Source organism: Calliphora vicina, chromosome 1 (genome assembly GCF_958450345.1).
Source record: "Calliphora vicina chromosome 1, idCalVici1.1, whole genome shotgun sequence".
Classification (NCBI taxonomy): domain Eukaryota; kingdom Metazoa; phylum Arthropoda; class Insecta; order Diptera; family Calliphoridae; genus Calliphora; species Calliphora vicina.
In genome coordinates, this window is record NC_088780.1 from 98556683 (window position 1) to 98572257 (window position 15575).

General features: G+C 29.3%; 2 protein-coding genes across 2 annotated transcripts; one reads left to right on the forward strand and one right to left on the reverse strand.

The window, feature by feature from the left end:
* Positions 1–1516: 1516 nt before the first annotated feature.
* Positions 1517–2315, reverse strand: LOC135951782 (lectin subunit alpha-like). The gene is made up of 3 exons (XM_065501508.1): positions 2193–2315; positions 1857–1968; positions 1517–1803 (listed from the first exon to the last, which is right to left on the reverse strand). Exons 1-3 carry the CDS (start codon positions 2313–2315, stop codon positions 1517–1519), a joined length of 522 nt encoding a protein of 173 aa, XP_065357580.1.
* Positions 2316–14379: 12064 nt separating this feature from the next.
* LOC135951792 (lectin subunit alpha-like) lies at positions 14380–14919 on the forward strand. Its single transcript, XM_065501519.1, has one exon. It carries the CDS (start codon positions 14380–14382, stop codon positions 14917–14919), a length of 540 nt encoding a protein of 179 aa, XP_065357591.1.
* Positions 14920–15575: the final 656 nt, after the last annotated feature.

Sequence of the window (15575 nt, forward strand, 5' to 3'; positions counted from 1 at the left end):
GCTGGTATAAGGTTTGGATTAACGACATGAGGTTTCAATAAGTAAGTGAGCTATATTCGGCTGTGCCGAATCTTATACCCTTCACCAAATTATACTTTAAAATAATTTTTTTTAAATATTTATAGGTAAACAAAATTAAATTTTTATTTTAATTGTTTTTCAAAATTTTTTTTTAATTTGTTTTTTAAAAAAAGTTTTTTCCAAATTTTTTTTTTTAGTTTTTAAATTTTTGTTTTTGAAAAAAAAATGTATGATAAAAAAATTTTTTGATGAAAAAAAATTCGGGTTAATAAATATTTTTATTTTTTTTATCTACATCGTTACAATGGACTTTGAAATATCTATCATTAGATATCCATATTGTCTATATTAATGACTTAGTAATCCAGATATACATCAAAAATAGGTTAAAAATCGAGGATGTCCCGGTTTTTTGCTCATATCTCCGTTATTTATGGACCGATTTTGCTGATTTTAAATAGCAAACTTCTCGAAAGCATGTCTAACAGAAAGCATGTCGACTCCGATATCTATAAGGATCCAGAATATATATACTTTATAGGGTCGGAAATGAAAAATGTAGAAATTACAAACGGAATGACAAACTTATATATACCCTTCTCACGAAGGTGAAGGGCATAAAAAGGTTTTGAAACAATTCAATAACTTCATCAGACATTTCCGAATCACAAAATCTCGTTTGGTGACTAGAACTGTCCCTCTAGATCGTGTGAGGGTTAAAGTTCGTGAGAACATTTACAAGCGGAAAAAAATCTATTTTTTCAGTTTTTGTAAAAATGTTGCCATTAAATAATTACTTTTACAATTTAATATAAAATAATCGAAATGTGTACGTAATTGTCGTTGTAAAAAATTTTAAAGTTATTAAAAATTCCCCAGGCCATTAACGTATCTCAACGTTAACCCTAAATCATGAAGGTCAAAAGAAAAATTTTGCAATATTTGGAATTTCTTAATGAATGATAGCGAAATATTATATATTTTTGTGCCGGTTTTAAAGTTGCCAAAAAAAATATACCTTAAGGTATTAGATTTACAACAACAGCAGTGCAAAAATATAAAATAACCCTTAAGAGCACATTGGGTCCAAATGACACTCAACTTTTAAAATCACAGTCAAATTGAGGTTAATTTTGACCCCTAGTACTCTTAAGGGTTAATTTCCATTTTTGCACTGTTATTGTAAATACATGAAATGTTATTTAGAAAAAAATAAGAATATACATAAAGAACTAAAAATATAAATCCAGAATATATGTACATATATGGGTTCGCAAATGTAAAATGTTGGAATTACAAACGGATTGACAAACTAAAAAAAACATGTCGTTAAATACTAAAAAATGCTTGAATTTCATCAAATCCACTAGCCCTCAACATATACTCAGTAACTGCAGGTCATTACCAAGTTTTTGTAAGGACAAGAGTAGCTTACAAAATAAGCTTTCTATGTAAAATACTCTACCTACTAAAATTGATTAGGGAAATTATCTTTTTATTTAGATCGCTGATAGTTATTAAAAACTAAATTATACTTAGGTTTTCCATTACATTGCTGTTCATTATATTCACAAATAAAACCAAATTTCTTTGTGCATGTATTATCGTTCCATTGCATGTTAGGCCCACCGGCAATTTGGACACAGTATTCATTTTGTTCAACAAAATCTGGATTACCCGGGGACCAATTATTAAACGTAAATTCCTCACCCATTGTCATCCACATGAATAGGCGATTATCACCAACTGCATAACCGCTGATCCATAACAAAAGATTTTCTCCTTTAGAAGAAGTATAAAAAGTCATCTGATAGATCTTAATGAAAGAAACATACCAAATTGTTTTTTGATCATGGAAACAACATCATTCCATTTTACTTGAGCATCGACGGCCATCAGCGACATGTTTAAGCGAGCACATTTGGCCAACGATTCATACCAGTCATACTAAATTTTCGTAATACTCTTTTAGTTACACACCTTTTTATTCCAAACAAAGAAAACTGAAAACATTCTAACCAATGTTTTTAGTTGAGGCTGCAAAAGTTTGATTGTTTCAATCACAATTTAGTTCTTTGCTACTTGAACCAAAAAAATATATAATCCATGCAATTCAATTCGTTTGTCACAACCAATTAGTTTTCAGTGGGTTCATTTATGTTTACACATACCCTGTGTTCATGTTCAATATAATACGTTTTATTTCTAGCCGTTGTATATAATTTTTCGGGTGTTATAGAAAATGCCTGATGATCGGCTGCCAGCAGTAATAGAATAATAAAAAGTACTTCCATGATGAACGAATGTTTAAGGAATGAGCTTAACAATATTTGTTTAATATGTACTCGTAAATGCCAGTGGTTTGCAAATATTAAATGGTTTCAAAATAGATACCTTAACAAAAGTATGAATGAGTAATTATTGAAATATTTCATTAGAAATAGATTGGTATAATGTAATCTAACCCAGCCTCGGTGTATAACATAAATTATATTATTTTGCCTTTATTTGCAATAGTACGCAAATAAATCTTGGTATTTCTAAACGGCTGGTCCAATCCACAGCGGGGCAGAATCGAAATTTTTTGGAAATAAATCTGGCATTTCTAAATGGCTGGTCCGATCGGGATAAAATTTGACGTAGGCGTAGCCAAGGAGTATTCGAGTTTAAGTTATTAAAATGGGCCTGACATGTAAAATTTTTAAACACATGCCATTTTTTTGTTTCGCATCCGACGCTCGGCTAGATCTTGAAAAACATGCTGGCGTGTGCTATTTATCTCTTATAATTTCCGAGTTAAAGGCATTTCAAAATTGAAATTTTAAAATGTTTCCTTACCTTGGTCTGCTTTTTTAAAAATATAGGGCGCACTTTTGGACCGAATGGACTCAAATTTTTTTTGTTAGTTAGACAACTAAATTGCCAATAACATACAATAGATTTCAGAGAAATATCAATTACGAATCTAAAAATTACGATTTTCAATTTAAAAATTAAAAAAATAGTATATTTTTGCTGTTTTTTGTACAAAAAGGTGACATAACACTTTTTTTTATTAAAAAACAACTTTCTTTAAGAACATATAACAATTTTATGTTTTTCTATAAAGTTTCTTTACGGAGAACATTTTGGTATAAAAAACATGTCCTATTTTTCGAACATGTCGGTTCTTTCGGAAATTGACCTATTTTTTTTATAAAAATTTTAAATTTGGGCCACATGTTCTAAAATCCCAAAGCTGGGATCAGAAAACGGAAAGAAGATTTGGAAACCCTGATGTGTTCCCTATTTATCCCTAAAGAATTTTCCCAGCCCCGAAGGAAATTTGGATCATATGGGCAAAATTGTAAAAATTATCATTTTATTTTTGGGATTTTTACTCCAATTTTTAGGAATTGCGGGATTCCCTTTGATCTTTTGACAAGTTTTTTTACACTATGTTTTTTAGAATGACAAATTTAAAAAACGTTGAAAATTTTCATTAAGGTTTGTTAATAAATAAAGATTTTTTACATATTAAATTGTATTATTTACAATTTTGCCCATAGGGTCCACATTTCCTTCGGGGCTGGGAAAATACGTTGGGGATAAATAGGGAGCATATCAAGGTTTTAAAAGCTGATTTCCGTTTTCTTATCCCAGCTTTGGGATTTTGGAACATGTGGCCCAATGTTGAAATTTTTATAAACAAAAATAGGTCAAATTCCGAAGGGCGTAAGGTCAACATATTCGAAAAATATAACATATCGAGCCTTTAGCGCCAAATTATCGTAAGGGACAAAACACAAATTTTACAGGAAAAGGTTTTTTTTGATTATTTTGAAATTTATACATAGAATTTAAAATGTTATGATGCGATATAATATAATTTCGTTCAAGCTATTTTTCAAAAATATTTATAACTTTTGACAATTAAATGGAATACTTTATTGAAAAATATGACAAAAAATGTTTTTTATTGAATTTTTGCATAGATACAAATTTTTCAAATTGAAATAATATCCATACCAGGTTCGGAGTTTTCGGAACCCTTTACAAAATAATTGGAAACATATTGGGCCACCTAAACTCGGTTACTATATTTTGATATCGAATATGCGATTTGAGAATTGTTGCCCTAAAGTTTAATTTTACATAAAAAATAGGTATTTTTGAATGGACCTGGTCCCCTCGGTGACAACAATTTTTAAAATTTTGTTCATTTAAAATATTTTATGAAAACCTGGCTTTCAGAAAGTATAAATTCCTTATACATCCTCTTAGAAATTTTTTCCGATAACTTAAAAAGAAGAAAAGTTCCTTTTTTCCAAAAAATTAGCGAAAAATCGCCTTTTTAAAATTTTTTAAATTCAAATGCATATAACTTTGGACTTAGTCATTATTTTTAAACAATTAATTTTCTATTTGACACATACGTATGTTGTTAGTCCAATAAAGGAAAACTGGAAAAAATGGGGAAATATTTGGATACGCTATTATCAAAAAACTGGAGTAGGGTGGTTAAAAATGTTGAAAATTTAATTTTCAAATGCGAATATCTCCTAATCTATAAGAGATAATTGGAACTTTGGAACACAAACGAAGAAATAGGATCGTTTTAAAAATGTAACATACCCGAGCTACTTTGAGGACCCTGGTGGGCCCATTAGGTCCACGTTCAAAACTTAAACTCGACAGCACTTCTTCTTAGTTCATGTGAAATTTCATTCAAACCAATCTAACCATTTAGAAGTTACAGATTTATTTCCCTCTTTTTTCTATACACTGTATGTCGCTTACGATAAAATTCGTTTACTGTAAAATGTAAACATTGACTTACGATAAAATCTTACACCCTATAATTTTGAAGTTATTAACAATTTTGATATTCTGAGAACGCTAAAACTTCAGTCGGTCCATCAAATTTGAATTTTTGCAATAAAAAAAAAAAATTAGAAAATCACATATTACTTAGTAAAATTTGTCAATATTAACTAAGTAATATGTGATGAGTGAATTATGGAAATAAAGTGTATGTAGACAAATTTCATTAACAACGTATAGTAAGTAATTACCATAAACATAAGTGCTGAATATTTTGTTTTTGTGCAGTCTTAAAGTCCTAGGGGATTCATAAGCATATGAAATTTACTGGAAGAGATCTACAAAAAACATAGTAGCTATATACGAGATATTCAAAATTTCAGTATTTTTACTCACATTAGAGTATTTTTTTTTAACAATTGCTAATTACATCAGAATTCAGAATTCAATCTGCCAAGCCAATATTAAATTTTGAGTTCTTTAGAAATTTCAAAATTCGCATTAAAATTGTTTATATTGTTACGAAATTGTACTTGAATTCAAATATAACGATTTTAACGGCTGATTTAAAAGTTGCATAATGCTTTCGAATAGCAGTGCCTCTAACATATCTGTGGGCATTATTAACATTGAATAAAAGCTTTCAGTTGACCATTGATCGTAAGTATGGCAACGCTGTTTGCTGCGACCGTATATTCGAATTCGAATATTCAGTTAAAGAACATTGTAGAAAGTACACCACAGATGGCGTATGTATTAGAAAGGTCTAGAATATACGAACTTTGACAGTTAAAGAGCAATCTAGAGTGCAGATGGCAGTGTTATAAATAGTGGCAGAGGTTGCAGTCGTTAGTCAGAGACGCTTTTCGAATAAACATCAACTGAGTGCCTTAAAGTATGCTGTATTTTTCATGTGAATTCGTGTACATTATAAAGTGTGTCTGTATTTCTGCGAATTTATAAACGTGTATAAAAAACATTGAGTGACTATTTAATTCTGTGGTGGTTGTACATTTTAAATAAATAAAGAGTTGTTACAATTTTTAAGCTACTAAACAGCTTTTATTTGCAATCAAAAGTATCAGGTTTATTTAAAGGAAATAAAATAGCGTTTTGAAAAGGTTACAACGTAACAATATTTATTATTAGATTGTAATAACTTTTGAACTTTTTGATTTTATATAAAAGCTAATGAATCGTAGCTATATGCTAGATCCAGACTACACTGTCCAACAGCATTTTTGGAACAGAAAAGCGATCCCATAATTCAGAAAGCTCATGTTGAGTAGATTATTTTTGTAGAATAAACTTATAGACCAGCTGTCTGAGTTTTTTTTTACAGTGGGTGATAGTTTTAATATTTTGGTCGAAGGGAGCATTATACTAAATGATAAAAAATGTTGTAAGTTAATGTCTGAGAGAACTCTCATTCATTTTTGTGGAAAATCTTAACAATTAAGATCTTTCAAAAAGAACATTTAAGGATAAAAACTATAATACAAAGTTCTTTGCGCTTAATTAACAAAATTACATGCCACTTTGGGTCTCAAATTTCTTTAAAAAATCGCCAAAAATCCATTTAAGATCCGAATGAGCTGAAGCTTAAAATATAAATAGTCCTTGAGAAGAACTACAAAAACATGCATACATACAGTCAGAGACTAAAGTTTAATAACACCTCAAAAATATTTAAACTTTTGTCGATTGAATTTTATCGTATTTTTAAGAATTATCTTTATGTCTATATTTTTTGTTATTGTATTTTGTTATTTATGAAACTAAATAAAACTGTATACTTTAAGTTTTCCTTTAAACAATCAATATTTGAGATTGTATTTAAACTTTAGTCTCTGACTGTAGGTTTATTTATTTTTTAATTTTGCTCGATATTTTTTTGGTTTTTTAGATATGGCGTTCCTACGCTTTTCAGCTATATCTGTAATAAAATTCTATCCTTTTCGACTATCCCTTTCCGTCCCAAGCAATTTCAAAATTCTATCCTTTTCGACTAAATACTAAAGTAAATCGCACAAAAACATATTACAAAATGAAAAAGAAATAACATATAATATTGAGACTTTTATAACAGTAAGAAAAAACCGTAACCGTAACCATAAAGGAAAAGTCCTAAGCTTTCTTTTGAGCAAAAAAAAAATTTAAAAAAGGTCCCATTTTGGAAAAAAAAGTTGGATTTTGCAAAAAAAAGTCAAAAATTGTATGTCTTGAGTTACAAAATATTTATTTTGAAAGATATCCCACTCGCATCCCACTAAGCGAACAAAAGGGTCTTCAAGGAAAATATCTAAGCTTTTGTTTGAGCAAAACAAATTTTAAAAAAGGGTCGATTTTTAAAAAACAAATCAACAAAGTTTTTGATTTTGCAAAACAAATCAAAAATTGTATGTTTTGAGTTGCAAAACATTTATTTTGATAGATACCGAACTCGCATCCCACTAAGCGACCAAATAGGTCTTCAAGGAAAATATATAAGCTTTATTTTATGAAAAAAGGACCATTTTAAAAAAAAGTCAAAAAAGTTTTTGATTTCGAAAATATGGAGCTTTTTTGAGAATCTGTGCTATGCGTTTTTAGCATTTTTTGCAGAAAGCTAAATTTTTTTTTAAATTGGCCAATTTTGGATAGATTTGGGGGGAGTAGGTCCGCTTAAGTGATCCAAGTATTACTTTACACGCTTTTGCATTAAGTTCTCTTTTCGGATCATATACAATTTATATATAGTCCCGAAGAAATTTTTTTTCTACAAATGCAAAAGAGTAAAAAATTCGTCCCTTTATACATGTTCAATTTTTGTTAGGAAGTTGATTTTATTTTATTTAGAATTTTAACGCCAATATAGCTGATATTTAGGAAAAAAAATTTCAACTCTCCGCAGTCCGGCTATATCTTTAAAACTAAAAAAAGATCGATCAAAATTAAAAAAATAAATAAATAAACCTAAATACATATATATTCAACTAATGCCCGTAATTTCATATAGATAGATATCAATGATGTAAAACGTAGAAGGTAATTTGACATTAATTTCAAATGCATATATACGGGTAAAAATTACAAAATATTTTTACTCCATAAATAACTAAGCTGATAGATATCTATTTGTAGAAATTAGGGTATAAAACAGATAATCCTAGCGTATTTTTTGTAGATCTTCTCAAGGACTATGTACTTATATTTTAAATTTCAGATCAAAAATGGATATTTGGCGATCTTCTTAAAAAAAATGAGACCCTAGGTGACCAACTTTAAGACGCCATGAACTGACCCCCATTACCCCTAGGAAGCTAAACAATTGTAAATCAATCCATTTCCTAACAATATCTCCAATAGTTCCCGAGATACCGAATTATTAAAAAAAAATTATTTCCAATTAATTTATTTATTTGAAAACATAATTGTAAAAAAGTTAACTATATCATGATAACACTCTGCTACAAAATGACACTTTGTGTCAGAACTTGAAAACCGACCTAATGAGGTTTGTAGGCCTAGGTGAGGATATACTAAAACCGTTTTCAAAGTTTTTGAAGCACCCTCAAAATTTGGAGATATTTTGAAAAAAACTGTTTTAGGGTAGGTCGTAGTACTTTAGTACCTCTAACTCACACATTTTTAGACCGATTTCAAAATTTTAAACAATTATGGATAGACAAAGAATTAAGCTTTCATAAAATGTACAAAATGTATATCAAGAAAAATTGCGTAAGTTTTTATAAAAAGTTTCGCTTTATTTTTTATTTTTTTTTTCGTAGTTTTTCATATTCAACAATAGTTAATTTAATTTTTTATATGAAAACCTATTCCTTTTTGCACAGTGTTTTAAAGACAACTTTATATGGGAAAAAATGAGATATTATTTGTTAAACTCGGATTATATTTGCAAAAGTTATTAAACTTTTTTGAAAAAAGTTCGAAAAAATTTACTTTGTAAATTCAAAATTTAAATTTTTTTTTTTTTTTTCTAAATTTTTTTGTTTATTTATATTGTTACGAAATTGTACTTGAATTCAAATATAACGATTTTAAGGGCTGATTTAAAAGTAGCATAATGCTTTCAAATAACAGTGCTGTAATAGCAAACTGTAACATATCTGTAAGTTGGCAACGCTGTTTGAATTCGAATATTCAGTTAAAGAACATTGTAGAAAGTACACCACAGATGGCGTATGTATTAGTAAGATCTAGAATATTCGAACTTTGACAGTTAAAGAGCAATCTAGAGTGCAGATGGCAGTGTTATAAATAGTGGCAGAGGTTGCAGTCGTTAGTGAGTTTATCAGAGACGCTATTCGAATAAGCATCAACTGAGTGCCTTAAAGTGTGTTGTGTTTTTCAAGTAAATTCGTGTACATTATAAATTGTGTCTGGATTTCTGAGAATTTATAAACGTGTATAAAAAACATTGAGTGGCTATTTAATTCTGTCGTTGTTGTACATTTTGAATAAATAAAGAGTTGTTACAATTTTTAAACTACTAAACGGCTTTTATTTGCAATCAAAAGTATCCGGTTTATTTAAAGGAAATAAACCAAACGTTTTGAAAAGGTTAAAACGTAACAATATTTATATGCGCTGGGGGAGAAAATACTAAAAATGTTATTAATTAAAAGTTGAATAACTTTTAGAATTTTCATCCGATTTGAATAATTAAAACCATGTTTTGTTAAGAACTAAATTTTCTACAATTGCTACTTAAGTAATGTCTTTTTTAATAACTTACTTTTTAAGTATACTGTTTTTGTTTTTTAGACTTTACTATAAAATAAACAAACAAAACAAAAAAACTGTTACTTTTTTTCAATTTGCCCATGCATTATTGCATGTTTATTTTTAGAAGCATTTTCGACTCTTGGCTTATTTTTTGTTTGCAAATACAAAATTCTATAAATAACTCTACTAACAAAACAACTTATTTCCGGCCAAAATATAAAGGATTACTTTTGGGACATCGCGAACAAAAATAATGACTTCTTACAGTAGAAAAGTAAGAAGTCGAATCGTCAAATTCCCCTTATTTTTCGGTTTATTTGTAAGTAAAGTTTTTGCTGGGATATTCTTAACAAAAACAATACTTATAACTCAAAAATGTATCAAAAAATGCACGTCATTTTAAAGCGTAAACAGTTTTCTTTCCAAACCCGTTAAAAAATTAAAATTCGGACAAAAACTGACTAAACTACAGGTCGATAAGTCGATGAACATCACTGAGAACGTTTTTTTCAGAATAACTTCTGAATTTGAGTTTGTTTCTGAAATTTTTATAGACAATTTGTAGTGTACTCAGCAAGACCCACGCTAGGCCGTTTTCCAAGTTTTTTACATCGTAGCACCGTGTAATTATTCAAAATAAGTTTAACATGACTGCCAATAAACTATCATGTTTATGTAATTAAAACATATTTTAAGCATATAATAAAAATATTATATTTTTTTGCATTTTAAATCTATTTATTAAAAAAACTTACCTATAAATGGCCTTATGTTGGTATTATAAAGCAATTCAAAAACATATTTTTAATAAAACCGAAAAATAACACAAAAAATTAATTTTAAAAAAATCGCCAAAATGCATCACTAAATTTCTCTTACAAATGTCAAGCTTTTGCTTGGCTAAACAATACATTGACTTTGCTTCTAAAGGTAGGATCACACGATTGCCGCAATGAACCAATTTAATACAATTTTTATTGTGCTGAATTGGGGCCCAATAAAGAAATTGTCCCAATCAAATTCTCTGCAGTCACATGATTGCTTCATTTTATATAAATTTGATTGTCGTAAATTGGCGCAAAGCGATTTAGTGGCAATAATTGTCGCATTTCAGTCACACGATTGTTCTAGTTTCCGGCAACTCAGAGAAACAGCTGTTGTGCTAGGTGTTAAATTTTGTTTTGTTTACATAAATGTAAAACCAATCTGTTTTTGAAAAAAATATTTGTTAAATAAAAAAAGAAAATTGCGTCGGCCTTAATTATCATATAAAAAAATTAATAAAGAAATGTTAAAAGATGTATGTGGGTCATAGAGTGGCTCACAAAAACAATATTTCATTTACAAAAATTAATATTGGCGCTAATTGTCTTCTTTGATTGCCGCACTAGAACACAATAAATATTGGTGTATTTTTAACTTTTTTATTGGTGCATGTTGCCTATCAAGCATTCACATGATTGCCGTACCAGGGTTGCATTTGATTGGGCCAAATAAGCACAATATTGTTGTGGTTTGACATATGAGCCAATAAGTTGTGAAATCACACGATTGACGTATAAAATAGACCAATAATTGGTGCATTGCGGCAATCGTGTGATCCTACCTTAAGGCGAATATGTGGAATACATCTCGCCTTGAACAGCTTCTTTAAAAAGAAGTAACTTTTTTTACAAAACAAAAACACAACAAAGCTTTATATTTACTCTCGCAATAACGAACCAATAAAACAACAACAAAAAACAATAGCGAATCTCACACGCACACTCATACACATTAACAAGCCTCTTTTGTAACAATGACTCGACTGAATTGCTAATTTTCATTTCCTTTTTTTAGCTTAATTTTCAACGATTTTAATCAGATTTCTTTTCAATTATGATAAAGAACACTTAATTAACCGATTAAGACACTTTTTATGAAATAATTTACACTTTATCTGTATTTAATTATTAATTTAACACGAGCAAAGCGGCTGACCGAACGACTTTGGCAAGGAGGATGTGAAAACTAAAAGGAATAGAGGAAACTAAGTGCTACCAGATGTATGGTATTGAAAAGCTTCCGTTAAATAAAAAAACGGGGATGCCGTCTTGAGATTATTTTAACGGAGATACAAATTTGAATTGTTTTATGAAGTTAATTTGCAATTCGTATGTAATTAAGTGAAAATTATGAATGAAAATTATGAATTGCACTGAAATTATTTAAGTTTATGGGTAAAAATTCTGAATTCTAATTACACAAATTTATGATTTTTTTACAGCTGCTATCATAGAGAAGCATAGATCGGAGACTAGAAAAAAACTCAAACAAAAAAATTACTCAAAATAATCACACATACGAGTGTTGTTTTTGTTATAACATAGTTTTTTTTACTAATACATTCTCACCACTTAGGTTTCTGACAACTGAGTTAGGTCTTTGACAGGAGAGTTTCCGCTCTATGTCTATTCTCTATGGCTGCTATTAACATTCAAAAGGAATCAATGTAAATATTTAAAAGAGTACTGAGTGACTGACTGCCAAAAGGTTGACGCATACAATTGGAACTCCTTTACCTATGCAGATCCACAAAGAAGAGTGTTTTTGGTAATTCGAAGGTTTAGGGGTACAAATAGGAAAATTTGGTAAACTTATATATTCTAAACTAATCCAGATACCAAACATATTTAAAATACATATTTATCTACTTAAAAAATTAGCAAACAGGTGTTTGGTACTTTCTTGAAATTCGAAACCCTTAGTTGAGAAAACGGATAAAAACTAAACAGATAAAAACAAAAACTTTTGAATGGAATGGAATGTGGTTTTGTGTAATATTTTTTCTCTGTTGAATAAAAATCGAATTATTATAATAAAAGTTATGAACGTTTAAAAATATTTTTTTTTTTAGTTTTTGTATAAAAGTGAGATGTTAAGACAAGTAAAAGATGCGTTTTTCTCATTAGATTTATAGGTCTTGTGGAGTATATTTCAAACTAACAATTTCAGAAACACCCTCAAATTCAAAAGTTATTCTAAAAAAATCGATTTTCAGTGATGTTCCTCAACTTACACGTAAGTTGACGAACATAAGTTATTTGAATTGTTTGAACTTTTTTCGAAAAAGTTTAATAACTTTTGCAAATATAGAACGATTTTAACAGGTGATGTCTCATTTTTTTTATATAAAATCTTATATATAAATAGGTCACACGTTCTTTTGTGGTACACTTTTAAGTATGTTATTGTCCACCAATATTGATGAAACATATATGGTTTAATAGGTTATTTTCTCTAGATGTGCACAATACACAATTTTTTTCTCCAAATTATAGCTATAATGGTGTTAAAAACCGTTTTAAAGTTGTCGAATCCCGACCACCGGACGATCATAGTTATCTTTAAAACAATGTACAAAGCTAAATATATTTTCAAATTAAAATAACACTGTCCAACAAATTGAGACTTTTTGATTGGAACAGAATAGTGACACTATAATTCTGGAAGAGCATGTTGAGTAGATAATTTCTGTAGAATAAACTTATAGTCCAGCTGGTCTGAATTTTTTTTTACAGTGGATCAAACTTTTCATTTTTTGATCGAAGAGAGCATTATACTAACTGAAAAAAATGTCGTAAGTTAGTATCTGAGAGAATTCTTATGGTCAGAGTTATATTATGGAGAATTTTATGGGGATCATTTTTGTGGAAGATCTTAACCCTACATATCCTGTATTTAAGGGTCAATTTGACCTTCCAAAAGGACATTTAAGGATTCAACTATTCTACGAACATTTTTGACGGAAAATTTCAGTTAGGGTCACCAAAGATACCAAAGTTGTAAATAAAGCTCATTACGCTTAATTAGCAAAATTAAACGCCACCTTGGGTCTCACATTATTTAAGTGGACCTAGTCGCCTCCAGACCTATCCAAACTTTGCCAATTTAAAAACAAAATTTTTGGTTTGAGCAAAAAATTCTAAAAAGGCAAATCACCGATCCTCGAAAAGCTCCATATAGCCCTATATCTTATTTAAACACGCACAAAGTTATTTTACTATCACACAGTAAATAACGTCGCCGTAGGGTGTTTTCTAAAAAAAACTCAGTTTTTGGAACACATTTTCGACGTATTAGGAATTTTGGTATTTGAAAATAAAAACTGTTAAAAATTATAATTCCATTGCTTTAAGAACATCTGGATCTACACTATTTCCAAATTTTGTTGTAATACCTGTAACCGTTAAAATTTTACATTAATTAAAATTTAATATTTTTGTTCATGGAAAATCCCAATATTCAAAGTTTTTAGTTTCTAAGGTAAATGAAGTCCGACAAATTCACAAAATTATTTAATTTCACTAAACTGTTAACCTTCAAGTCCTAAGGTTTTCACCCATACCAACTACTTATACAAACAGCTTACATTTATTCACCCGGAGCTCCACACACATTGCTCCCTTTTGAAAAATTTTAAATCTTTTTTATATATTCCATGCAAAATGTGTTTTTGAAAAAACGTAAAAAATAAAAAATGTTCCAAATTTTATAGGTAAATATTTCTAATCATAACTCTGTTACACAGAGGAAACAGATTCGTGATAGCAACCGAATTTGTTGCCAATAGAATGATTCTATCTTAGTGACCGAATTTTACAGTTATGACTACAATATTTTGTAAGGGGTAACTAAAGTTTGGTTGCCTCAACTGAAATTCTTCTTTATCAATTGACTTTCTGTTGTTAGAACTGAAAAATTCTATGTGTGCAACCGAATCATTCGATTGACAACAAATTCGGTTGCTATCACGAATCTGTTTTCTCTGTGTAGGAAATCAAATAAATGTTCAAAAAATTACAGTACACTTGGTTTAATGCTTTGCTCAAATACAACAGCATGAAAATGAGTTTGGCCACAATTGATACAAAGGAGAAATCTGACGAGATTACGGACTTAATAAAAAATACATTTTCGAAAATAAATCCTCTTTGGATAGGCGGCGTCGCTATAGGCACTGATCATCATTATGTTTGGACTTCAACCGGAGACAAATTCACTTTCACCAATTGGGCTCCTGGAGAACCGAGTTATTTTTCCGAAACCGAACTTTGTCTTCTAACTGGTTGGTCAGATAAAATTCTTTGGAATGATCATCAGTGTCACAAAAATTTTGGTGTACTGTGTGAGTATAGTGAGCTGTACAATAGGGAGCAGGAAATCGAAACAAAATTACAGGAAGAAGTGGTTAAGGAACAAAAACTTCAAGCCGAATTGGATAAGAAACGTTTATTGCTGCAGTTGTTGCTGGATTATCAGAAATCTAATGGCAATAACGACAAGGGATGTAATACAAAGCATGACTTATATGTAAAGGTTAATTAAAAAGGTTTCAACAAATATTAAGAAACTTTAAAAAGTTTGTAATTAAAAAAATATAATAGTTTAAAACAGCAAAAAATTACTTTATTTTTGTGAACAAAACTTTATCATCGCCCTTTATAATAAATAACTTGGCAAAATGATCTGGCCAAAATTATTAAAAGTATATTTGAGTTAAAGGCTGGATTTTTTGATAATTTTAGGATTAATTAGGCCCAAGGACGAACCTAACTGATTTTGATTGGAATCGGTCCATGATTTTGCCTAGCCCCCATACAAATTCCCTTGGGCATTGCACTTATATACTCGTTAGAAATTATGAGAAACAAAAATTAAAATTAACCCTTAATAGCACTTGGGATTAAAATGACCCCAAACTTCTTAAACCATTAAAAAAATTTTAAAAGTGCTGATCAAAATTTGATTTTTATAAGAAACAAACTTTAAAATATTGTGTTGTGTATTAGAAAATATTATCAATAAGCCATTTTGAAAACTGTTCACAATTTTGTTCAATTTTGACCACACATTGGGCAATTTATTAGCGAATTTAGATATTTCGATTTTTGTTAAAAAATATGACTGATCACAGACCGAGCTCTATTTCTTGATAAAACGCTTATTTGCCAAGTTATTAGCGAATTAAGATATTTTGAGTT

What these genes read in the sequence shown, in the direction of transcription:
- LOC135951782 (XM_065501508.1), bottom strand. Translation starts at nt 2,315, where the DNA reads ATGGAAGTACTTTTTATTATTCTATTACTGCTGGCAGCCGATCATCAG. An exon ending in ATATTGAACATGAACACAGG is followed by an intron (nt 1,969 to 2,192) that starts GTATGTGTAAAC and finishes ACGAAAATTTAG; the next exon opens with TATGACTGGTATGAATCGTT. An exon ending in CATGATCAAAAAACAATTTG is followed by an intron (nt 1,804 to 1,856) that starts GTATGTTTCTTT and finishes CTTCTTCTAAAG; the next exon opens with GAGAAAATCTTTTGTTATGG.
- LOC135951792 (XM_065501519.1), top strand. Translation starts at nt 14,380, where the DNA reads ATGTTCAAAAAATTACAGTACACTTGGTTTAATGCTTTGCTCAAATAC.